Raw genomic sequence first — 27,144 nt, forward strand, 5'->3', positions numbered from 1 at the left:
CCCAAGCGTTGGGTCACAGATAGCTTTTTGTCACCCCTGTGGGTCTTCAGTCTCAGTCCCCATATTTGAGGGGTCCATCTGCTCACAGATTCTAAGGGAACTTAGGTGACCTAGGAGACTCACCTGCCACTTCTTGGGAAGCAAGACGGGATTTGAGGAGTTTCTCAGCTGCCCCATTCAGTTGCCCCAGAATCCTGCCTCCGCCTGTCATTTCATCACTGCGTCCTCAGCGTCTGACAAGAGACTTCTGCACACTGGGATTTTGCAGAGGGTGTGGGCACAGCTAGCCAGTGAAGGGATCAGAACCACCCGGGCAATCAGAATGCACACCTCACTCCTTTTATCCTAGAAATATCTCCTCTCAATATTGCCCATCCCCAACACTACTGCCCAGCCTCTCTTTCCTCATGCTTCAGCTTTTTTGGTAAGAGCCAACACCAGCTGAGTTTACTGTGGGCCAGGCAATGCTGCAAGTACTTAGAGTATACTAGCTGGCTTACTGTTTACAGAAGCCTGGGAAATGCAGTATCATCCTTATCATAATCATCATCATGGTCGTGGTATAGGTGAGGAAACCGGGGCACAGAGAGGTCAAGTAACTTGCTCAAGGTCACACAGCCGAAAGCGGCAGAGCCACATTCAGACGGGGGCAGCTGGCTTGAGAACTGATACTCTTAATCACCACCCTCTCCTGACAAAATTTTCTGTTTCTTTTACATTCTTCTATTCTTTACCAAAATTCTTGAAATGATAGTTTTTATTTGCTTCTTCATTTCTCTCCTCCGTTTATTCTGTATTCTACTACAGTGTAGCCATAGTTTCAACTCACCCTCCCTTTGTCCCCCACGATGCCCAATCCACAGAGCCTGGCCCACAGCCCGCTGGGCATCACCATCTGTGTTCCTGACAGGTCGCACACGCTCGACATGGCAGCAACTGAGGGTGCCAATTTTTCCTAAACATGCTGCTGATTCTCCGTCCCTCTCCAAGAATGGTGCCACTTCCATCCTCTTATTCAAGCCAGATATCTGAGCATTGTCCTCAGCCTTTTCTAATGATGTCAGGACTGAAGCTACTGAATTTCAAGTTTGCAAAAGTAATTTTTACCTTCCCACTTTATTTTTACTCTCTACTCTTTCTTTGCTCTAGAAATTCTGCAGTTTGTTTAAAATGATCACGGCTGTCCTTTCCTGCTGCATTTTCTACCAGACAGAAGTGTTAATTCAGCTCTCAGACTGCAATCCTGTGAGAACACACAAAGGAAGACGTCTATTAGGAAGATGCGTGATCTTGGAGATGTATCCCACAGGGTGGCCCACGATGGTCTGGTACTTCCCTGGCTGTAAACTCTGTCCCTCTACTGGAAGGCAGACCGGTGCAATGGAGAGAGCACTCCACCACGGTTCAGGGAGCTGGATGCTAAACCCCATTTGCTGGTATGACCAACCTTCGGGGATCAGCCAAGCAGGCCATCCGGTCTCTCCGCACTTGAGTCCCCCTCTCAGAAATGCCGGCACCAGCTTCCGAATGCCTCCCATGGGCGGGACTTGGTACTCGGAGCTCTGTGAATTCCAAGGAGAGCTCTAGGTGTGAGGGGGCCTTGACAGAGGCCGTGGGCTGCTGCCAGTTTCCCGGGCAGCAGTCTCATCAGACGGGAGTGCTAAGAACACTGACACCTGGCAGAAGAGGGCTTTTTTCCCCCATTTTCCTAGGGACTTGTCTCAACAAAGGGGAGACCAAGAACCCCTGGTGGCTCCTGAGATCTTTCCTCGGCCGACGGAGAGCAGTACTTTCCTCCGTGTCCCGCGTCCCCGAATGCACTCACAGGCATGCTCGGACTGCAGATGGGAGCAAGTATGGGTCCTTGCTCCTGGGGAGGGGTCGCCCCACTGGTGCTGTGCTCAGCCGCCTGCTCTCCACACCTCATTCCCAGCAGTCTTTTGTAGGTCACCTCAGAGTAAGTCACTGCACACACCCAGGATCCCCATGTTGAAGCCTTAACCCCCAGAGTGATGATATTTGGAGGGGGGACCTTTGTGAGGTGACTGAAATTAGATGAGGTCTTGAGGGTGGGGTCCTGTGCTGGGTTTGCGCTCTGATGAGAAGAGAACCCCGAGAGCTTGCACATACCTAGGAAAGGCCATGTGCGCGCACAGTGGGATGGCTGCATCTACAAGCTAATGGGATCCTCTCACCTGAACCTGACTGTGCTGGCACCCCGATCTTGGTTTTCCAGCCTCCGTAATTGTGAGAAAATAAATTTCTGTTGTTCAGGCCCCTAGTCTGTGGGATTTTGTCATGCCATCCTGAGCTGAGTAAGACAGTCATCCTCTTAAACCCGGCTGTCACCAGTGTGTAGGCCTTTGCATTGCTCTGTTCAAGTTCTGGCCACATGGGTTTTCTTTCGAATTTCTGAGAGTTTCATCTGTATTCACAGGCCTGAGTACCTGCTCTCTGCTAGCCATTATGTTAGATATTGAGGATACTAAGATGAACCCACAAACCAGAGTCCCTGACTCATGGGATTCAGAGGAGATAGCTGTGCACACTACAAACTGGGAAATGATCTATTGAGTGCCAGGTATCGTCCACTGTGTGCAGTGTGAAGAACCTGATCCGCAGTCCTCATTAAAGCTGCTTTAGTGATAAACAATTAAGAATACCAGTGTTTTGTAAACAAAAAACAAAAAACACAGATAGCTATTATAGTCAGAGTTATGGCTTATTAAAGGGAAAGGATACAGATTAAAATCAGCCAAGGGAAGAGATACATAGGATTCGGGGCAGAATCTAGAGGGGTTCAAATGCAAAGCTTCCTGTCTCTTCTCCCCATGGAATCAGGACATGTTACCCTCCAGGCCTGGATACCTGACAACATGCAGTGGGTATTGTCAGCCAGGGAAGCTGGCTGAGTCCCACGGTTCTGTGTTAAAGGAGCTTCATTAAGCAGTCATGACTGAGTGATGGCTCATGTGGTTGATCTTGACTTCCAGGTCTACTGGAACTCCCTGATCCGAAGCCCCGCCTAAATCGCAGACCTCCTGCAGCTAGCTCCCATTCTAAGGCTGAGCTACACCCGATAGGTAGCCATGAAATGGAAAAATGGTTGTATATCAAATTGGGGGGTTTACTTAGAAACTGCTTTTTAAGCATCTCACATCGTCCTTGGCACCAAGCAGGTAGCCAGTAAATGACTTGTACCCCTCATTTCTTTCTTCCTCTGCGTCTTACTCTTCGTAACAAGAAGGGGCTGCAAAAGCCGCAGACACCTCTCCTGGAAGGAGCAGCTGCCCCTGCCTCCAGCACAGGGGCTATAACAGGAGAGAGCCTTTTTTTAAAACACACACACACTTCTTAAAAATCTACTTTCCAATGCTATGTTAGTGATTTCAACAGCTGCGAGTCAAAAGGAACTATCACAAGGGTGTGGTTTCCATGGCAACTGCCATGGTTACAGAGGAGAAAGAAAGGGAATGGTGGGGGGTGGCTGCCTTCTCGTCCACTGTCCTCCCCTGACATCTGCCAAGGGTCGTTCCGCACCCGCCTTCGAAGCAGCAGCTGAAACGACTCTGTGGTAATGGTGCTGTGCAGTGGCTAAAGACTGGAAGGTTCTGGCTTCCCGCACCCGCTCTCTCCCTTTAGAAAACCAACGATGAAATGAATCACTTCAAGTGCTCATTCTTGTTATTGCTGAATCACAGGATCTCGATGACTGGCTACCAAAAATGCTGAAGGTAGTGGGGAGGTGGGAGTGTGGGAGAGGGATGGGGTAGGAGGTTAGGGGATTGTTTTTGATGAGTTGGAGAAATGATTCAATTGCCTTTTAAGGCTCATCCCACCCTGAGTCAAGAATAGTCATTTTCAGGCATGTCTCTATGCCAGTGGTAGGCAAATTTAATAGGCTGGATGAAGGAACAACCATTACTTCTCAGAAGCCACGTACTCACGCAGTAGGTACAAAATAAAATGAAGTGTCTTGGATACATAATAAAGACTAGCTGTTAAAGTATTTTAACTCAGACATTATGCAACTCAGAAATGTCTGGACATGGCAATCATTATCAAAGCATCTGCTGTGTTAGAAAAGGCTCACTGTCAGCTACAGAAAGGTCCGGACATTTTTTTGTCACATCTAAAGACTCATGATCGGGCTTCTGCTTACTCTTCTTGAAAGCTGCCTGTTTCTCTCACCTCCTCGCCTCTGCACATATTTTTCATCCTACTGAACTGAAATGGCAAGCTGCAGCCCGTACCACCTTCCACCATACAAATGTCACATCTTCCCAAGTGCTGGCTCAAGCACCCCTCTTTCCTCCAGGTAGTCTTGGGCACCTGCCCCAACCCAGGTGTTCTCAACCTACAGTCTCAGTCCCCAGGAGTCAGCCACCACCACTGGTCACCTCTTCCCAAGCCTCCACAGATTTCCCAGCAAGCAGTCCTGCTGGCGGGATGTGTCCCTCGCCTGGGAGTGCTTATCCTACCCACCACATAGATCAGGTCCTAGAAAGGCCTCAACCCTGCGGCCAGACGGAGATACTTGAGAATAAATATGGATGCTTGATTTACTGTTGTCTGCCTGCTGTGACTGGCACCTAATAAGAGAACTGTCATTTGTTGCAGGGTCGAGCCATTCCGGAAGAATATACACTGGACAAATATTTGTGGGATGAAGAGTCCTATTTTACCAAAGAGGATACATTTTACAGTTACTCACATTGAGGCTATTTTACTTGAGCTGTGCTCTCATCTTATTAAGTCTCAGCCTCCACGGAAAGGCAACGTCCCTCCCGCTGTCTTCACATCATCTTCTGTCTGTGGGTGTCTCTGTCCAAATTTCCCTCTTCTTTTAAGGACACTCGTTGCATCGGGTTAGGGGCTTACCCTGCTCCAGATGACCTCATGTTAACAGATTAAACCATAGCACTGACCTGCTGTTTCTGAGGTCACCCGCGGAGGTACTAGGTGGTAGGGCTTCCGCCCTCCCGGAGAAGATGCTGGCTCCCGGCCCTCAGCCTTCCCCTCGCAAGGACAAGGGCGGGATGGTTTGGACCTACTTGCAGCGTCTATGTAACTGGGAGCCTGAATCCGTTAAGATTGGGGTCATTTCATTTTGTTGCTGTATTTTCATCTACTTGTTTTTCTTTTGTTACTTTAAAAATGTATTACTAAGTTGCACTTTAGTGTATTTGAAGTTGGTACCTCACAGACATCTCTTCAGTGTCTGCAGCCCCTGGGCCAGACGGCCTCGTGGCCCATCTGGTGGGCAGGCGCTCAGCGGCGACGAGAGAGGCAGGCGGCCACACGCACACACATGCATGCACAGCCCTGCACGGGAGGGCTGGGGGCCGGAGCATCGTGAGGGCACGTGGAGAAGGCGGAGAGGCAGAGCTCCCTGAGGAGTGGGGAGGAGGGGGATAGCTGCTCTGGGCCCTGGCCTGCAGGGGAGGGGACAGAAATCACCAGCAAACCTCTTGTCTGTGGAGATCCATCAGTGGAGAGGGGCTATGGCCAAGTGACGGGAGAGAGCAGGACACAGACCTGGGACTGCAAACTGGACAGGCTGTGGCTCCAGATGACAAGAAAAGAAGAAAAGGAGCCACGAATAAGAAGTTTTATTCAGCTTGCGTATTTACCAAATTTTCTTTAATTATTACTTCCTCTGGGGCCCCAGCCGCACAAAGAGTTGAGGGGCTGACTCAGCAGGGAGTCAGCTGAGCCCAGCGCTGGCGGGGAGCTTGCCCCGGGCCTGGCCGGCTGGGCTCCGGGCAGGGAGGATGTGCCGGACTGTTCTCCAAGAGGCCAGGGGCCGGGCTGTCAGGCGGGTGGCCTGGGTTCCCCTCCCTCGGGGTGCGAGTGCTGTGCACGACCGGACAGCTGGGCTGGGAGGGGTACGCCTCATTCCTGGCTCACTCGCCCCCTTTGGGGCAGCTGCTGGGAGGGCAGCCTGGCAGGACTGCCCATGGCGCTGGCTGAGAGCCAGGAGCACACAGGGCAGGAGAGGCCAGGCCTCGGGAAGGACTGCGGGCCAGGCAATTGGGGATGTTTGCTATGCAAAGGCAGAACCTCCCAGGGAGGTTCAGCCGCCTCACCTGGGGTTCAGCTGTGTGGGTGTGAAACGTGGGGAGTGAACCCTGACAGAAGAGTGGGGCGCACGGGACTGGGAATCCAGTTGTGGACTTGCAAATGACTGCTGTGGGCCCAGGGAAGGCCCAGGGCCTCCCAGGGCCTCAGTTTCCTGTATGCCTACGAGCCTCCCTCCCTCTATGGAGTGAGACATCTGAGGTGTGCACCTGCAGAGGACGTGGCTGTTACAGCGACTCCCTGCAAACGTCTTGCCAACCAAATGGTGTGTCTCCCATGGGCCTGGCCCTCTCCAGTGAGAGAATGGCGTGGATGCCAATGAATCCTGAACCACAGAGAGAGCCTCTTTCCTGTTCAGGTCTACAAGGAGACGCTGTGACCCCACATGACCCTGTATGACTTACGATGAGATGGGAACTGGCCGGGCCTCGTCTCTGTGAAGAAAGTGTGCACTGGGCCATTAGCTGGACAGGACGCGGAGCTCTACTTAGTAAGTGGATCATAGACACATGTTCTTTCCCCATGCTTTTTCTTTAAGACTTTACATAATTAGTTTGAACAATCCAGTACTAGGAAAACATGTTCCCTAAATCTTTTTACCTTAAATAAAAAAATTTAATCTACTGAATCTAAGGTGAATTGGTAGCCTCAGGGTCAGAGTCCACTCACAGAAATGGTACTGAACTGGATGTCAGGAGGTTTAAGAATAAATGATTGCTCTCCTGTGGGTGCCCTCTGTGACCTTATTCAGTCACTTGTCATCTCTTTGCCTCTGTCTCCCCAACTTGAACACGTGACCCCAAATACAAAGTTGTTTTGATGGCCAAGTGAATACACAGGTGAACCAAAGCTACTGACCTAATTAAGATGCTGCATGACAGACAGTACAGGTGGACAGGTGCACTGGCCACACGGGTCACATTCGTCCCCAGGAGTGCTTGTCTTCTTTGGCACAGAACATTCCATAGTAAAAAATTATTTTAAGCTTGTAACAATGATATCTTAATTGAATGGTATGGTCTTATTTGAGAGACCAAAGATTCCAGTTCCTCAAGGAAACTATTTCTCTGTGAGATGAGTTCCTATAGAATATTTTCATTTGTCCTGTGCATGCCCTACCACATACAGAGGTGTCACCAGGCCATGAACATCTTGAAGAGATGGCCCAAGGTCAACCCACTGTGCGTCCTTACCACCCACAATAGAGCCTGGGACAAGGCAGGACATAACTCAGTGGTTATCTGTTAGGTTGACAAAACAATCACAGTGAGACCCAGGCAAGCCCCTGGGTGTGAACTGACAAGCCTCTAGAAGTGAAGTTGATGCTGGAGGTCATCAGCTCTCCTCTGGGAAGCCCAGGGAGCACAAGGTGAGTGTAGCAGCCTCTCAGGGCAGGGCCCCAGCCCCACAGCTCTTGGCAAGGTGAGGTATTGTGGTGCTGGGCCACCGAAAAACGTGGGGCTGAGTGGGGAGTGGGAGACTGGAGGGAAGGCAAGGTATCCTGCCGGCCAGCCACTGGCTGAGGTCGGGCCTGTCTGCAGTGACAACACCAGTGGTTTGGGAAAATATCCCTTCATCCATCAGGAAAGACATTCCAGGTGGAGGGAATACGTAGAGAAAATTCAAGAGTGATCATTTGTTTTTAGGAGACACGCAGATCAGTTTGCAAGAGTAAAAAATGTACTTGTGAAAAGCAGTGGGCCAGATCCCTGGCTGACCAGCAGAACCTTCCTCACTGACCAAGGCAGACCCCTCAGGGTTGCTCAGACCCCTCGGGGTTCTGTTAGCAGGAGAGAAGGTCAGCAGTCGCCGTCTGGACTTCCCTGATGCACACCCACCAAAACTGTCACCCTGGTGATTGGCGTTCACTGTGTCAGCTAAAAAAATTAATGAGCTTTTAAGTGACCAGTCATTTGGGATGTTATCACGTCAAAGGCTGCAGCAGCCTCTGGGATAACGGGTGGTCTCAGGAGGAGAGCAGAAGCTTCCGTGCCCTCTGCTCTGTCCTTAGGGAACAGAGAAATGCTGACCGCAGGCTGCCCTTGATGGAACTATCGTCCAGGGAGTGTGCGTACTGGCAGGCCCACGACGTTTATTTCAGGGATTTCTAGTGTGCCCCCCAAGCCTGCTGCCTCATCTCTCTGGAGCCCTGGCCTGCTGGCCTCAGGGCCCCCTGGGTGGCTTCTCAATGGGCAGGGTGCAGGCACAGAGGGTGTCCCCCCGAGATTATGTCCAACCAGGATTATGTGCCATCAGAGTCCCCAGAGGGATGAATGTGTCCCCAAGTCAACCTGTGGGCAGCTCAGCAGGAGTAGGATGAAGGTTAGAACTTCACAAAGAGGAAAAGGGGGCCTTGGAGGGAAGGGACATGTGCCAGGCTGGCCCTGAGCCGGGGCAGGGTGGTGTCCGGAACCCCTTCCTGCTGCTTCCCAGTGGCCCCTGCTCTAGAGGTCTGCCGACCGAGTGCCGAGCAGGCGTGTTCACTGGCAAAGGCACAGCTTCCCAGCAAAGGCTTCCAGGCTTACAACTAATTAAAGGTTCACAGGAGGTTGTGGGGCTGGCACTGAGCTGCTAATGCTTTTGACATTTGTCCAGATTCACAATGATCCCCCGTCCCTGTATCAGAGATCGTCCTGGAGCGCCCTGCTCTCATGTCTTCCTGGTCCTGCTCTCCTTTTCGCTAGACTAGCAGTGTTCTGGCCCAAAATGAAACCCGGCAAACAAGGCAGTTGGAACAGACTGAAGCTGAGAGAGGCGGCTCCTCTTCTGGACCCTCTCCCCCTCTCCTCCTCCTCCCTCCCCCTCCCGGTTCGTCCTTCCTTTCCTTGCGTTTGTTAGAAGCAGAGGGACTAAGTCTGTGCTGAGACTCAGTGGAAACACAGGCGTGAACACAAGACTATTCACTAAGTCCTTAGGCATCAGATAGTCAGTTCTTCCATCGCTAAGTCCATAAGCATCCACTGGGCACTAACTAAGGAAAGACAGTTGCTCTCAGTGGGCACTGGAGATGCAAAGAGAAACACGATCATGCTTAGGTTGGACTCTAGAAAACAGAACTGAGGCAGCACCTGAACACAACCTCAGAGCACGAAGGAAAGGGACTGAGAGAAGAAAGACAGGTGAACGCAAGGTGGGCATCGCAGAGCCTGGCAGCCGCAGAGAGGGACGCCTCCGGCCAGGTTGCAAAGAGCACTGTGTGTAGCAAGTGTTGGACAGGAAGGGATAGGGAAGCCACATCTGCTGGTGCCCCGTTAGCCAACTTACCCTGTGTGGGATTTGAATTCCCCTGGACTGTTTGACAGTCACCGGCAAAGTCGGATCCCATGCCCTGGGGCATGACCATTCATCTGAGTCCAGCACCCAGCAGGTGGCGGGGCTCAGAAGACAGGGGAGGCTGGCGAATTGGAGGTGTGTGTGCGCATGGGGTGAAGTCCAGTACTGGTCCTTGAAGAATTCAGGGTCCAGTATGGGACATGGAGTAATAATAATACTATAATAATGATACAGCAGTGTACTTGCTGTGCATCCAGCACTGGTAAACACTTGACATGGATCACCATCACCTAATTAGACACTGACCAAAAATGAGAGACTCTTTCCAAGATTTCCCAATTTTACAGATTGGGAAACTAAAACATAAAGTGCTGAAGATTTGCTCGGGGTCACTCAGCTGACGAGTGGCAGGGCTGATGGTCCCACACAGAGGCCAGCCTACCCCACCAGTCTCCCGCCAGTCACTGCTGCGCAGGGATTGCTAGAGCAGGCCATTGTCTGGGGGTGACCAGCCCCTCCGGAGTGGGAGTGATGCCCACGCCCTGGGTCCCCACTCAGGCCGGCTCAGTCTGACCAGGTGCAGGGGGCTCTGGGACAGTACTAGGGTGTTTTCTCCAGAAAGTTAAAATAAGAAAATGCGTTTGCACTCTAGAAATTGAATGCTTGGAAGTGCATAGAAGTGCAGAGTTCAGGTCAGTGTTGAGTCTCCCGGGGATTCCCATGCAGATGTCAGAACTTTGCTCCACCAGAGTTCAGGATAAGTTGAGAACAAAAATAAAGGCAGGCAGGTAGGATGAAGCGCACCTGACGACTAGCATCTATGCTGACAGTCAGTGTGACAGCCCTGGACCCTGCAGCCTCGCCCACCAGCCCCTCCCAGAAGCCGCCAAAAAGCACCCAGGAAGGCCCCAGGGGCCAGGGAAGGGGGGAGTGAGGCTGGAGGTGGGGAATCTCTTCTCCTGGAAACTGTTCCCATCTAACAAGCCAATCCATTCCACGGGGCAGAGGGCTCCCAGGGCACGCAACTGTGGGGAAACCTGTTCATAACACAAGCCCACACAGAGAAGCTGTGCAGTGGGGGAGGCCAGGGCAAATGGGACACGCCGGCGCTGAGCTGCCTGCTGTCTCCACACCACCTAGTCTGGGCCACGACACTCAGGTGGATGTCCTTTGTATTCTCACTTCACGGGCAAGGCCGCCGAGGCTCAGAGACAAGGAGAGGTGACGAAGACCATGGGAGCAGCCCGTCCCACCAGCGGTGGGGATGGTGGTGAAGCCTTGGAGGCTTCCCATGCCATAGGCCGTGTCTTTGGGTTACCAGTGCCCAAGGACAGGGCAGCACAGCCCTACACAGTGCCCGGCTGCAAGGGTGCCACATCCCGTTGGCTAAGCTGGAGCCCAGAGATGTTCTGTCCCTCCAGCTGCCACCCCCTGCCTGGACCGCACACTGGCCAGGCAGCCCCTGAGCGTAACCTGGCTTCCCCTGGCACTTGCCTGCGGGGAGAGATTGTGTCAGGCCCACAGAAATGTCTGGCGTATTCCTAACAGATGCAGTTCTCCACAAACTGAGCAATCATCTGGCTATTGTCACCATCTCTTGGGGGCTTTGTCAGTCTGGATTAGCACTTACAGAAATGATCGACACTGGGGTACCCCGGAGGCAGGGTTTCCGAGGCTGCAGAACTGAAGGCCAGGCACCGGCAGAGCCAGTGGGATTCCGGGGGACCTGCAGCTTCTGCAGACACCCACCCCTGCACACACCTTCACCTTCGGACATCCACCCACCAAGTGGCCAGCGTTCTCGGCCCTTCTTCTCCAGTACTTTCTAACTTCTTTATGGCTGTAGTGAAAGAAAATGTGGATTTAGTTAGGCTGCCTAGTATGGTCATTTTATGTATTCTTAAACCTGAAACACACACACAAAAACACACACACACACACACAGAGTCACTCACACACTAGGTGCCAGGCACTGGGCCACATGGTTATGATCCAAGGATGAAAAAGAGCCCCTGCCTTCAAAATCATACATGTTAGTGCAGAAAACGGCATGAAATGTAATTACAATGCCATTTGCTAGGTACAATAAGCTTTAAAGAGGGAGTAGGGATTTTTCCCGGAGAAGGAGATATAGTGAGGGAAAAAACATCACAGCCAGAGGGGAAATGAGCAAAAACACTGGGCAAACCAGCGCTGCGGGCCTGGGTGCCCTGGGAGTGGCGTGGGCCCACAGGGCAGGGAGAGACTGCACGAGCCTCAGGGCTTCACTGGCTGCCTCCAGGAACCCCGCTTCTCTGTGGGAGGCTGGACAGGAAAGCACTTTTGGGGCCTTTCCAGCTCAAAGGCACAACAAACTGTGACCATCTTTGGGCTAGACCTAGTATCATAAAGCCAGAATGCGCCTTAAATTATCCCGTCCAATCCTGTCTCTGTGTGACTCCCCAGGGTGGGGACAGCTTTGCTGGAGTTGATTGGCTGGTCGGGAGCAGAGCTGAGACAGGCCCTGGCTTCCTGCCCAGAGCTTGTTCCTTTGTGAGTCTAGCTCATCAAGTGGCCCTGGCGCCATGATTTCCACGCACCCACAGTCAGTGCACCCGCAGAGCTCTCATCCCAGCCTGGCCACGCTGGCCGCTGGCGTCCTGGGCTCTCCGACGCACTGTCAACGGAGATACTGGCTCACTCATCCTCATGGACCCAGTGCTGCGCAGCATCCAGGCCAGAAGAGGCATCTCAAGGTGGCTGAGGAACGAACAAATGAATGAATGAATGGGGCATCAAAATAATGCTTTTGCAAAACCGAGACTAAGATGTGTATTAGAAACTGTCCAGAAGGTGAAAACCTCGTTACCCGCGTCAGGGCAGGTGGGAAGGACTCCCAGGCGCTGAAGGGGTCTTTGGTCGCTGCCCACACGTTTATATGATTTCTACTCTAACTTTCAAAGCCTTCACCCCCTTTGTATTAGTCTTCCTACCGTTTGTGTACCAGGCATTCCGCTTCTGCCCGCTCCGTCTAATTAACTTCTGAGTTTGGCCACGAGCTCCCGTGCGGAACGCAGTGATCACGCCCTTCCCCCTGCTTGAGTCCCTTATCTATATGAAACCAACCGATCTACTTCTCCTTGGAACCCGTAAGACACGCATAGTTTTCACCTGCAACTGGCTGCTCCGCCTCACTTACACACATCATTCATTACTCAGCTGGGCTGTTCACTCCGCCATAGTAGATGGGGACTGTGGTAGCTTATTGCAGCTGTTAGGTTTATAGCCAAGTTCAGAAGTTCTTACAGGCAAGTGACTCTCAAAGGTAAGTCTGAATATTTTAAGGGCCTCAAGAGTTGGCTTATTGGGGAGACTTCTTGTATTCACATGACCCTTTGTCTTTGACCATTCTGCTATTAAAAAAACTAATTGCTGGGAAATTCTACTGGGTTTCTAAATGCTTCAAGTAATGATTAGGATTTCTGAGCCTCCAACTTTACCAGGAATTTGTGTAGTGACCCTACTTCCCAGAACTGGATTCCGTAGGGAATAGAAGGAGGGAGACAGGGCAAGTCAGACACTTGCTCACACTGCTCAGGGTGACTTCTTGGTAAGGTTTACTCATTAATTCCTTGTCAGTCCTTCGTAAGGCACCGGCCCCTACGCTAGTGGTGAGAGAGACAGCGCCATGTAATCGCTAAGCCGTTGCAAGCTTGCAGAAGACACAATGGCAGCAGGGAGCCAAAAAGCCCAGTCTATCAAGGCAGCCTGGGAGGGCTGCCCTGGGGAAGTGCCGCTTGGCTGAGCCTTGAAGGGAATGAACTTCGACCAGGAAGCACGGTGCGCACAGGCACAAGAGCAGCGGGCTGGCTGCGTGGGCAAGGATGACATGCCTTTGGAAAATCGTGTGGTTCTGCGTCTGTGTGTAATGAAGGACAAGGGTTGCGTGGGAAAGAGATGAGACATGCAGGTAGAAAACCACATTCCAAACCTTGTTTCCCACGCTCAGGAGTCTGAATTTTACTCTGAAGGTCATGGATGACGCTGAGGAGATTAAAGCTGGGCAGGAACGCATTCCGATTTCTTAGGAAATGCAATCAGGCCCTGCTTGGGGGGTAGATTAGAAGGCTTCCAGACGGAGGCAGATGCGTTTGGGGAATGGGGTGGAGTCTGCTAGGAATAGGGACCCCCTCCAGCCGTTTCGCAATCTGCCGGAGGCCCCAGCCAAGCCTGCCAGCAAGAAGCACCTCACGTCCAAAGCCCCTGATCCGCTCAGAGGTTTGGGCCCCCAGGGCGGCTGTCTGAGGTCGTGTAGCCTCTCAGCAGTGGGGGCTCCGCCTGCCCAGGAGCCCCATCCAGCAGCTCCAGGCAGCGTCCTCTGGATCCAGCCACCTCAAAACCTGCTCCAATTTCTCTGAACTCGGGCTGGAGAGCCACAGACAGCATTCGCTGCGGCCCCATGCTCTTCCTTTCCTGGCTTCCTTTGGGGCCTTGTTCTGTCCTTCCGCTCTTTTTAAATAGTGAGAAGAACACCTGACATGAGACCTACCTTCTTAACATATTTGTAAGTGTACTGTACGGCATTATCATCTACAGGCACAATACTGTACATCTTTTATTACTGAAAATTTATGCATGTTGATTAGCAAGCCCGATTTCCCCCAGCCCCTGGCAGCCACCAGTCTATTCTTTGCATCTGTGAATGTGAGTATTTTAGATGCTTCTTACAGGTGGATCCATGCAGTGGAAGCCCAAGGTCACCTCCAGACTCCGCAGAGCTGGGTCCAGGGGCCCCTCTCAGCTCCCCCACTTGGATACCCTGTGATCTAGTAAATGGGTGGATGCGATATTACGTCCTATGCCAGGGCTGCACAAGGTCACCCCAGACCCAGAGAAGAGCTGCGGGTGCCCTGTTCCCACCTCTCCTCCCACTCCTAATCCCACTCCCACTCCCACCCTTCCCTTCCCTTCCTCCAGTGGTTTTTATTACAAAATGTTGTATGTGTGTGTGTACAATAAGCGGATAGATTGTGGATAGGTGTATTGATGGATGGATAGGTGGAAGGACAGATTAAAAACATGTTCACGTGAGCCCCATTCTGTACCCTCCAGACTGAGATTAGAACAAGATCAAGTACACCTGAAGCCCCCCGTACCTGCTCAGCACCCCTTCCCTTCTGCCACTTTGGTATTGACCACTCCTCACACTGGGTTCATTGTCCTTTTCTATTTGACATATTTTACTACATAAATATGACTCCTAAAAAACATATAATTTTTGAACTTCTAAAATGGGGATCATTCAGAATTCATTCTTCACCGTGTCCTTTTTCTCTACCCCACATTTATCTCCAGGTGGACGCATGCACCTGCGATCCACTCATCTCTCCTGCTGTATGTGGGGATTCGCCGCCGCACGACTTTCTTTTTCCCATTGCTCAATGTGGCCCATGTCCCTCGGTGGACATGTGGGTTGTTTCCAGGTTCCTGCCATGGCCAGTACTGCGCTGGGCATCCCGGGGCCTGTCTCCAGATGACGGGATGATCTGCTCCATGATTCAACAGCACTGGGTGTTCTGTGTGCCAAACTGAGAGGCATGAAACGGTTTTCACTGACGTTTTATTTTGCATTTGCGTGATTAACTAATGAGTTTGGAAATTCTTCTCATTGGTTACTAGGCTTTATCACTAGCCATTGTTCTTTCCTTTTCTGTAAAATGTCTTTTAATATTTTTTTGCCTATTTTTGGTCTTTTAATTATTGATTTTAAATAGTCTTCTATACATTTTGTTAGCTGGGTTACAAACATCTCCTTGTCTGTGACTTGCATTTAATTTTTCTGTAGTTGCTTTCTGGAAGCACAAGTTTTGATTGTTTCTTTCTATTGTAATGCAGTCAAATTTATATCCTTTATTTTTTTTGCTTGTTTTTGTGGGCATACAGTTTTTTTTAAATGTCCCCTTCCCCAAAAGTCAGAAAGCATTAGACTTGAAGTCTTAATTTTTTTTAGTTGGTTTCACATATAACCCTTAAGTCATATGGGATTTATTTTTGTCTGTGGTGTGAGGTAGGAACCTGTTCTTATTTTTTCATAGTTAAACATAATCCTGGTGTCGTTATTTTCAATATTTTTTCTCCAGTAATCTGTTTTCTTTGTTTTATTTTCTGTTCTGCTTATCTATTTGTCATCCATTTGTATATTTGTACACAAATACCATCTTTACAATGTAATATCACTATACATTAGAATGAGCTATCTGTGCCTTGATCTAACTTTCCTTCAGTATTTTACTTCAGAAATTTATTTCATGACTTATTTATTTATATTTATTTTAAAAATTTTATTGCTGGGTATTTTACCTCCCACTTTCCCATAGTTTATTACTGTGGTAGGTAAATGCAGTTGACCCTTATATAATGATTTTAGGTCCATCAATATTGCTAAACTCTCATAAAAATGCAAATTATTTATGTATAAACAATTCTGTGTTGTTTATAGAAAATCACATTGTCAGCAAATAATAATTTTGTTTTTGACTTTTCAGTCTATATATATATTTTTTCTTGTCTTATTTCTTTGGCTAAAATATTCGGTATAATGTGGTTTAGAAGTATGATGGTTGGTATCTTACTCCTTTCTGAGATGATGGAATTATTTATCGTTTTCCTACTTAGTAAAACATTCTAAAAAACTTAAGAAGTCCCTTTTCTTTAGTTGTGCTAATCATATTTTTATTAAGGTATCATTGATATACAATCCTATGAAGGTTTCACATAAGCAACATTGTGGTTACAACATTCACCCATATTATCAAGTCCCCCCTCCAACCCATTGTATTTACTGTCCATCAGCGTACTAAGATGCTCTACTTGTAAAGACAAGTCATTACTTGTCTTCTCCGTGCTATACTACCTTCCCCGTGACCTAACTATATTATGTGTACTGATTATAATGCCCCTTAATCCCCTTCTCCCTCCCTTCCCACCCACCCTCCCCAACCCCTTTTTCTTTGGTAACCATTAGTCCCTTCTTGGAGTCTGTGAGTTTGCTGCTGTTTTGTTCCTTCAGTTTTTGCTTTGTTGTTATACTTCACATATGAGGGAAATCATTTAGTACTTGTCTTTCTCTGCCTGGCTTATTTCACTGAGCATAATACACTCTAGCTTCATCCATGTTGTTGCAAATGGTAGTATTTGTTTTCTTCTTGTAGCTGAATAATATTCCTTTGTGTATATGTACCACATCTTCTGTATCCATTCATCTACTGATGGACACTTTGGTTGCATCCATGTCTTGGCTATTGTAAATAGTGCTGTGATAAACATAGGGGTGCATATGTCTTTTTGAATCTGGGATCTTGTTTTCTTCGGGTAAATTCCTAGGAATGGAATTCCTGGGTCAAATGGTATTTCTATTTTTAGTTTTTTGAGGAACCTCCATGCTGCTTTCCACAATGGTTGAACTAATTTACATTCCCACCAACAGGGTAGGAGGGTTCCTCTTTCTCCACATCCTCACCAGCATTTATTGTTATTTGTCTTTTGGATGTTGGCCATCCTAATTGGTGTGAGGTGATATCTCATTGTGGTTTTACTTTGCATTTCCCTGATGATTAGTGATGTGGAGCATCTTTTCATGTGCTTGTTGGCAACCTGAATTTCTTCTTTGGCGAAGTGTTTGTTTAGATCCTCTGCCCTTATTTTAATTGGGTTATGTTGAGGCATGTGAGTTCTTTATATATTTTGGATGTTAACCTCTTACAGGATATGTCATTTACAAATACATTCTCCCATACCGTAGGATACCTTTTTGTTCAGCTGATGGTATCCTTTGTTGTACAGAAGCTTTTTAGTTTGATGTAGTCCCATTTGTTCATTGTTTCCTTTGCCTGAGGAGATATGTTTAGGAAAAAGTTGCTCATGTCTCTTATATTCAAGAGATTTTTGCCTATGTTTTCTTCTATGAGTTTTATGGTTTTGTGACTTATGTCTTTCATCCATTTTGAGTTTACTTTTGTGTATGGGGTTAGACAATAATCCAGTTTCATTCTCTTGCATGTAGCTGTCCAGTTTTGCCAACAGCAGTTGTTGAAGAGGCTGTCTTTTCCCCAATGTGTATCCATGGCTCCTTTATTGTATATTAATTAGCCATATATGTGTGGGTTTATATCTGGGATCTCTATTCTGTTCTATTGATCTATGGGTCTGTTCTTGTGCTAGTGCTGAATTGTTTTAATAACTGTGGCTTTGTAGTAAAGCTTGAAGTTGGGGAGCATAATCCCCCAATGTGCTAATCACTATTTTAAGTGCATGGTAGATATTAAGAAAATTTCTACATATGTTTGGATTATTTTTTCTTAACTGTATTAATAGAGTAAGTCATATTAACAGATTTTATGTGTTGCCCTAAACCACAAATTCTTGGAATCAACCAAATTTACTTAGTATATATTATCTTTTCTGCATATTGTTAGGTTTAATTTGCTAATATACTCTTTAGATTTTTTCCATACATATTCAAGACTATTTAAAATATTGGCTTTTAATAATTTTTCCTTATACTGACTTTGTCTGGTTTTGGTGTCAAAATCATTCTCCTAACTAATGTTGAAGACTAGAAAATGTTCTCTCACTTTTTCTTATTTGGAAAAATATATCTGTGATTAGAATTCTTCCTTAGGATGTTAGGGATTGCTTAAAACACTATCTAAGACTGGTGTTCACCCTGTGGGAATATTTTTTATCTATAAATTAATTTCTTTTTAATTGTTATAAAACTTCATTTTCTCTATTTTTTATTGAGTTTGACTTGGAAAATTATTTTTTCTAAGAACTTTTTCTTTTTGCCTAAGTTCTGTCCAAGCTTGTTGACATAACATTGATCAAATGTTGTCTTATGTCTTTAGTCTCTGTTATTCAGTAGTGTCTTCTTTCTTATTCCTAATATTTTGTTATATTTTCCTTCTTTATACTTTCATACTTTTTTTATCTATGAAATCTTATAGGTATTTATCAATTTTTCCCCTTTACCACAAAATTACAACTATTGATACAACTGTATCATGTCTTCTCTTGCATTCATTTCTGGTCATTTCTTTATAATATCTTTACTTCTATTTTTCTATCTTTTTATTCCATACTTCATTTCAAATATAATCATTTGAGTCTATAACTTCTCTAAAAATGCAAAGATAAATATCTAAGTTTGAAATGTTTTATTTTTGTCAAAATGCAGTGGGTGCTTGTTGTTCTTATAATTCAGGCTTTCTTCTTTAACCTATGAGTTGGTATAATACTGGGAAATTTTGCCTAATTTGCTTCCCAAAATTTGACAGGGTAATTAGAAATATAAAGATTCTTCACATTCTTTTTGTTCATGGTATATAGACAATAACACAATGCTTAATGGCATTTCAATGTCTCACTCTTATAAGTATTTTATATCCTAAACAAATGAGAAAAGGGGATGTATGTAGGAGAAAGACAACATTTCAGCTAAATGACTTGGTACAAAATCTTCATTATTAAAATCACTTATGTTTTGCTTTACATGTCACTGAAAGACTTTCTCCTTAGTGATAAAGTAAGGACTAGAACTTAGATGTTTTCATATCTGTTCCTACTTTTTCAACAGTTACTTTTCTCCTTATTCCCTACTACTGACCATATTTGAACGGGAACCTCTTGTAGTAATGTTGTCCTGGTGTTTCTAATAACTCATTAGCTTTACTTACAGGAAAGCCCAAGATGGATTTGTACTATGCAATTATATTATATATAATAAATGATATTTTAGTTTGAATTTGCAACAATTATCTTGCTGTTCTAAATGGTAACTTTCGACCACTCAGATCATTGGCTTCATATCATTAAAATAATGCTGATTCCCTCAGACATAGTATTTTATGCTCCACAGCATAGGAGCCATAAGAGCCACAATCCCTTCCTCTGAATTTGTGCTTTTCACCTTCATTTTCTTGTCACATTATCACACTGATTATCTCTTTCAACATTTCAGTTCAATTTTGTTATTCAATTTTACCAATTGTATTAGAATTACAAGTTAAAGAGGGGTTGCCAGTATAGGGTAATGTGTAGAATCCATTAAAATAGAATATATAATATAGCTGGAAATATTTGATAGAATAGGATTTCAGACCCTATGTCACTCTCCTCCTCAGAATCAATTCCCAGTTGGGGTCATGTTGCCACATATTCTAGGAATGCACAGATATTTTTCTTTACTATCTCAGAGAACGATTTGCTTCTATCGTTTAGGTTAGACACTAACATCAATCTCATATTCTTGGGTATTTTTAGATGGTCGTAATTAAAAGCTTTCTATTTTCACTTATCTTAGGTGTCATGAGTGAAAAAAATGGATAAACTTTTGTTGTTATAGCACTGAGTCATTTTTTTTCCTGTTTCCAATTTGTGATATGCATGCACACACTCAACACTTGTATAAAGAACTTGTATAAAATTCTTTTCTTCCATTGTTCAAAACTATTTTTGAGTATAGCTTTCCCATAAAGGCATTTGGGGCTATTTTACTGTGTTTTCGTTTAATCTTACCATAAGCAAACATTACCCATAATAAAGGCCCAACAGCTGCACTGAGCAAGAAATACAAATAAGAACAGAATAAGTGTTTCAGATACTCTGAATTTAGATTCATTTGAATTCAGAGGTTGTGTTTACTCCCATCCAGTTGTAAGCTACTGTGATGTACGTCATGAACCTTAATGAAGATTAAGAGGAGCTAAATACATAGCTAATCAGAGAAGCCTTAAGCTCGGCCTCTAAAACTTCTCAGAAGAATTCCTCTGTCTATCGTCAAAGCTTTCAAAGATCCACACCTAGTACCTCAATGTAAATAATTTAATGTCACATCTCTCTGTCTTCATTTGCTTGATCCTAACAATCAAGTTTCCAACAGCCATGTTATTCTAAAGCTATAACCAAGCAGATGCTCACCCAAAACATAAAGGTTAAATTTCTGAAGGCTGAATCACCTCCTGGGAAGACCAGACCCTCCGGCGGCAGAACTTTCTGCTTTAAAGTGCCGGCAGTGTGCTTTGCTCGTAGGCGATGACCCCAGGTTTGCCTGTGGAAGGCTGTATGACTTCAGCCAAGTTTCTCAAATTATCTAAGTTAATTTGCTTGAATCTGAAATGGGTATAATGCTGGCGTCACTCCTGAGAATTATTGTTGGGATTAAATAGATCATTGAATGTGCTAAACAGAATGCATGATCTGTAGTAATGGTCAACAACACTTTACTGAATAAAAAATAAATATGAATGAAGCACAAACTTATATGTATACTATGTTCTTCCAGTGACACTGTTGTGATGTTCCTAGGAGACCAGGTGGGCATGTGAGCCTACAATCGGACCAAACAACAGAAAGAAGAATTTATAGAATTCTTTGTTGCTTAGGAATTCTGGTCTAATCCTCCTCACAATCAGAGAGAGGTTAAGATGGATTTAGTTTCATGCCTCACAAACTTGTTGCAATGACTTTATTGAGAAATCTGGGGGTGGGAAATGGAGACTCGGAACGTTCCCAGTATATATGTGCATGTATTTCTAAATTATATGTAAGCCAACAGATTCCTTACAATTATTTTCATAACTAAACTTCTTACACTGTAGATTCTATTCTTTATAGATGGGTAATTTGAAATCCAATTATCGCTCATATACATCGAATAACACATTTGATGTTTATATTTATCACATATCTGCCATCTAACACCTTCATATTATGTTCTGCCTTCTTCCCAGGATCACATTCCAAAATGTACTCCATAGTCCAACTTTTTTCTTTTTATCATGGATATGACATGTATACTGGGAAATAAGTGTGTGCAATAGAATGTCAGTTATCTGTACCAGTAGCTCCATCTATACAGCCTAGAATACAGAAGGTACGTAACAGATTTTCTCACTGTCATTATTCTCATATCAGCATTTACAATATTCACCAAATAACAATTGAACAGTTGGTTCTGATGAATGGACTAATTTTCTTGACTGTACTTTGTTTATTGATTCCACAAAAAGTTTACACAAAACAAGGTAAAAAGAGAAGGAGACAAAAAGCGTTCTCCAGGTCTATTTCCACTAGCTAATTATGTACTTATCCAGGGGACTTCAGGTAAAGAGGTCCTCCCGCGTGAAGCCCAGCACGCTGGGTGGGAGGCCTGGACACACAGCCTCTGCCTTCTCAGAGCTTATGGTCTGCCCGTCTTCCTGCCTTTTGAATGTGTTGGTTTGGTTTCACAGCACCAGTCGCTACTGGAAGTGCCGCATGCTCGTACAACCAGAAATAAAAACTACGGTAACTTTTTATCTTTTCCTGTGATGATTTGGAGACTATCCCAGCACCATTTGGGGTGATTTTATTTCAGATGAAATCTGGGTTTAGGTAGTCTGGGACTCAGTAGTCAAGTCCAGATTGTCTTTATGTCATTTGAGGATGAAGAAAACCATGAGCACAACCAGAGGGCGGGGCTGGTTTAGGTTTGTTACCCGCCCTGCTTTTCAAAGGCACATACTTGACTAGTAATGATACAGTAATCTTCTCTTGTTTAGCTCTTGAGTCCCTGAAATAAGTTTACAGCTATTCTCCTCTTTGATGATTCCTAAAATGAAGACTAGTCCTTTGATCAGATCCCAGCCAAGACATGTGACTTTGAGAATCCAATGATACGTGCCTGTAAAATGTGCCTTGACAGGTGACCAAAACAGGAATAATGACAAAGCCGAGATTTAGGAAGTGACAAAAATATCAGTCAATCACAATCATTGTAAATACACTTGTCTCATCCCCCTAAAGAGCTGTCATGGAAAGTCCTGTCCAGAAGGGAAAGATATATAGTAAACTGACAATATTATTATTGAAAAAAGAGCCCTAGAATTTTGTTTTTTGAATATATTGTTTGTTTTTTGAAGTAGCCCTTTGACTTTGCATGCATCCTTGAAGAAAATCATCGTCTGTGTCCAGCCACTAGTTCATCTTTTGAATACCCTTCCCTTGCATAGGCCCACTTGCTGGCATCCAGGGAGAAATGATCTCGTAACCAAGGGAAAAATTGGCTCCTCTGCCTTCGTATTGTGTTTGTCTCCTTTGCTGCCTTGACGTGTGGGCTAAAGGGGGAAAAAAAGGAAAAGGGCTCTGTTCAACCCTGCAGCTCCGAACACAGGCTTGTTGATCGTCAAAAAGAATTTTGCTCACAATCTGAGATTTCTGCAAATAGCTCTTTCCCTGAAGCTTTCCTTCATCCAGAGACAGGGAAACGTGTGAAAACAATGATCGCACTGTCCAGAGTTCTCAGAACATCGAGACCAGGCCTGGGTTGGGAAGAGTCAGCTACCCAAAGACACAGAGCTCCCCAGCTCTCCTTGGACCCTTGCTGGTGCCCAGATGGCTGCAGCCTTCAGTCACCCTTTAACCTGCTTCCCCTTCCCCAGCAGAAAAGAAGCTTCCAGTCAACCCTGAGTGAAGATGGGGCTTTAGGATGTGAGTCAGCCATCTTCTCTGGCTGCGGACTTTCCAAAGTCACTTTCTGGGCCCCAAAACCTTGTCTCTCAACCTATTGGCATATCATGGGACAAGTGGCAGGAGTAGCAATCTGTCTGCTCCACACTATGTGGGACAAATTTTCAGAGTCTGCACCTTTCAGGACTATCTTTAGGCCACGGCTTCTACATTCAACCTGGATCAGGAAACGGAGGCTGCTTTGACCCGCGGCTCTGGCATTTCCTGACTTTCTCATTTGAAGTAACTTGTGGGACTTCTCTGACCCTCTGCTTCTTGAACCTGGAAAATGGAGCTGATGGCACCTCAAGGGTCTACTTCACAACTCCGAGGGAGCCAGTCATTACATCAGAGGCTTGTTTTGTGTTGGTTTCTATGGATTCCAAACAATGAGATTGCCCAAGCCTGACACATATAAGCAGGAGGTATGTGTGTGAGATGCAATGTTTGTTTATGCATTTCATATACATATGTATATATTGAGACATAAACATAGTCTTCAAAACTAATTTTTCAAAATGTTCTATAAAATTTGTGGGGTTTTTTTTGCTGATTCATCTTTGCTCTCTGCCAGGCAGTTGGTCCCTTCACAATTGATAAATCTCCCACATTAATCTGTCTCCCACCTCCTTCCTTCAGACTGTTCCCTCAGCCACAATAAGTTCTGAATGTGTGCCTCTACACATGGCATCCCAAATTACAGCCTCCCAGAAGTCCCAGGATTGTTTTCAAAGGGCTAAAAATTGCCATGCTCACAAAAACAAAACAAAACAAAAATGGCAACCTTGTTTGCCTTGCCAGTCTGTCAGGGCCTGGGAAACAAACTTCATCCCAGAAAGACAAACACACACATACACACAGCAAACGCAGAGAGGGGCTGCTGGCAGAACCGGCGACGCTCCAGGCCTGGGAGCGACGGCGAGAGCTCAGCCAGCAGGCGGGGGCAGCAGGGCGCTGCAAGCATGGGGCCCAAGGACAGAGCACCACCCCGCTGTGGGAATGAGTTGGGGGGAAGGACCCTCTCCTTTGCATGCACCCACCTTCAAGGGCCCGGGTGTCCCACCGTCGAAGCTCATACACGTGCAGCTACCGTGCGTCTGGCTTTGCTCACCCCCTCCTCTCGCATTACCCCCGACTGCAAGGCACTGGTGGCCCCGGGTTAAATGGAAACACAGTTACCCAGCTTACCTCCCTCTGCTATGTCACGTCAGGCATATAAATACACAGACCCAGACACTGAAATCCCAATTTTGCAAATCATTATTGGAATGAATCAAAACCAATGAACTGCATATTTCCTGGAAGGCTTCATTTTACAATCTCTGATGAAATAGAAAATAAAAAGGCTGTTTTGGCGGGTTTCTGTAATAACAGTTTATATTAATATTCTACAGGAATCCTTTCTTCCAAGGAATCTAAAGTGCTTGCAAGGAGACTGGATTGTGCCCCAGCTCTGGTTCCAGCCGGAATAAATGGCAGTGCTTGGCAGCCGCAGTGCAAACCTTAGTGATGCCTCAGGGGATGTGAACACTAAGCTGCACACATTACAGATAAGTCTTCCTTCACACACACTCTGGTCTGTCAAAGCTGAGCAGCTGTTGGTCCCAAGAGCATGGGGGCAGATCTATCCTATCCCTAGCTGAGCGGTTGAGAGTCAATCACCATGAAAATAAGTTGCTGATGTGGCTACTGAACTTAGTGGTGCTGCAGGGGGCCCTTCAGTGAAGCTTCTCTGCTTTCTAGACCTTCCCTATATCATGTAACCCTCAATGCAATCCTCTTGTCCAGTAGCATAGCCAATAGAGGGTAGAGTCAGACATGTGCACTTAGTTATTTCTGGTTCCAAAGGCCAAGCCTTATTGCTCTGCGTCGTTGCACACTGATCCCAATGACGTCGTGGGGCAGGATTCACACTTTGGGTTTGCTAATGGGGATGCTGTTCTTTTAGCTTTACTGTGCCAAGAGAGTAGATTGAGAATTGTTAAAGTTCCTAGTTTTCAAGCTGCCCCAGTGATTCTAGGTCCCCTGTCCCACCTCTGTACTCCACGAGGTCCCCTTAGTGCTCAGATGCCTGACTGGGTGGGACCTCTTGCATACCTGTAACTGGAATATAAGCACCAGCTTTCAGATGACTGGAAGAGACAGGGTCTCCCCAGATGGCCCTAAAAAGGAAAAGAATATGGGTACAGTTCTCTTTTTGATTTGTTATTTAATTCTCTAATTAAGCAAACATTTACTGAGCACTTACTGCATTCTAGGCCAGGGTGTGGACCATATGTGTGATTCATTTACCCCAGGGGCAAAACCTAATGGGATGCCAAAAAATCATTAATTACTAATATTTCAATGTAACATTATAAAAAATAAAAATGAATGCAAACATCATATAAAAAATATATATATATATATACATGTTAAATATAAATAGAATCAGTATTAGCAACTGTTCCATTTGCCTCAGGCTCAGCACAGCTGTGCTGCACGCAGGGCATCCGGAGACCCGCCGGCCTCTTGTGGGCAAAGACACCTTAGAAACCCGATCGCAATATATGAGGCAAATAATTTCTGTTTCTTCACCTTCAAAGTGGGAAATTCAATCTCTACTTCAAAAGAAAAGTACTAGAAAGTTACTGGACAGTTGAATAGATCAGATTCAATATATTTCTCCCAAGGTTGAGCGAGAACGGGGCATGGCATGGGCACAGCTTGCAGGATACAGAGGGTGTCTCCTGTTCTCACAAAGTGGGGTCGTGAGTATTAACCACGGCCACAACATGCAGTGTGGCTGAAGACCCCGGTCCCCGGCCCCGGGTCAGCGGCCTCCTGCGGGCCTGGGGAACAGGGCAGTGATACGCTCAAATAAGAAGGCTCATCACTTATTTTGTACCAGGCCTTCTTCCTTTGAACAGCCACACAGATGGTACAGGGGCAAGGAGGAGGCTTCATGGCAGAAGTACATGGGGCAAAGAACAGGTCCCCCTGTCTGTCACTCCTGTTGGTCTGGCTGCACGGGGCATGCACTGTGCATTCTGTGCCCATTCTGTGGTGACTCACGCTGTGACGCAGCAAACATCACTTACATCACAAGAAATTCACTGTTCTCACAAACATCATTACGTCATTGTAAGATGACCAAAAATATGTGAAAGAGGGATGTCCTTATTATTTTATTTTGCAGGTGAAGAAAGTGCTTCCAGGGAAATAGAAATTATCCACCCTTTGTGAGGAAACCAAATTACTGTCTCCATCCTGCCAATGACCCCAGGGCTTCAGATGGAGGGGAGGCTGGGAGGCCCAGCTCTCAAATCTCTGTCTGCTGCTATGGGTCCAGGAATACCAAGGCTCTTTAGATCTCCCAGGAAGTGCCAATCCATAATTAATTCCATGCACAGGAAGGGAGACTACCTTTCCTCTGGTAGTACATTTATTTTCATTTGCATATTAAAACCTGTAATCCTCAGAATGTTAAACTGTAGAGTTACCATATGACATGGCAGTCCCACTCCTGGGAGTACAAGCAAGTGAAGTGGAAACGTGTCCACACAGAACTTGGACACGAACATGCACCAGCTGATGAATGGAAACCGCACTGTCTGTCCACACAGTGGAATGTTCTTCAGCAATAAAAGGAATTAAGTACTGACACGTCACAACATGGATGAGCTGGAAAAACATGATGTGAGTGAAAGAAGCCAGACACAGAGTGCACTGGAGGTGACTCCAGGCACGTGAAATGTCCAGAGCGGATCCTGGGGGCCGGGGTCGGGCAGGGCTGGGGAGGCACTGCTGAGGGAATGGGGCTTCTCTCTGGGCCGTGAAAACGTTCTGGAACTAGGTAGTGGTGAAGGCTGCACAATTGTCTGAACATACTGAAAGACACTGAGTTGTACACTGTAAGTGGGTGAATTATGTCATATCCCAATTATATCTCAGTAAAAATGTAAACAAACAAATGACCCTGGAAAATCGAGCTAAGCAAGACCCAGCAATCAAACTCTACAAACCTGGCCAAATGTGCAGCAGTTTCTAGGGGAGCAGCTGGAGCTGTGAAGGATTTGAGGGGACAGTGCAGGCTCAGAGCCCTGGAGGAAGCAGTGCTGATGGCTGCCTGTGCCACCCAAGGAGAGAGGCAAGAGCCACGAGAGTGGGGGTTCCCAGTGTGAGAAGGCCTTGGGGTACCCTGGGGTCATCTTCTGCTCTTCACTGAGCAGAAGGGCGACCCTGAGGGGACCCACATGCGGCGCTGGGATGTGAGCCTGGTGGGCG

The 27,144-nt window shown here is 46.4% G+C and overlaps 1 protein-coding gene across 4 annotated transcripts in view; it reads right to left on the reverse strand.

Moving 5' to 3' along the window:
* The window catches only part of RNF144A (ring finger protein 144A), a 397,563-nt gene that overhangs the window by 67,991 nt on the left and 302,428 nt on the right, over positions 1-27,144 (reverse strand). Inside the window, exon 8 of one of the 4 annotated variants that reach the window (XM_037026433.2) lies at positions 11,504-12,093. The exons of the other annotated variants lie outside the window; for them this stretch is intronic. Within the exon in view, the coding sequence (XP_036882328.2) occupies positions 12,041-12,093 (53 nt within the window). The 3' untranslated portion in view covers positions 11,504-12,040. Of the gene's footprint in view, positions 1-11,503; positions 12,094-27,144 lie in introns of those variants that run through there. 4 annotated transcript variants of the gene reach the window in all.

The sequence above is a fragment of the Manis javanica genome, chromosome 1 (genome assembly GCF_040802235.1).
Source record: "Manis javanica isolate MJ-LG chromosome 1, MJ_LKY, whole genome shotgun sequence".
Taxonomy (NCBI): Eukaryota; Metazoa; Chordata; class Mammalia; order Pholidota; family Manidae; genus Manis; species Manis javanica.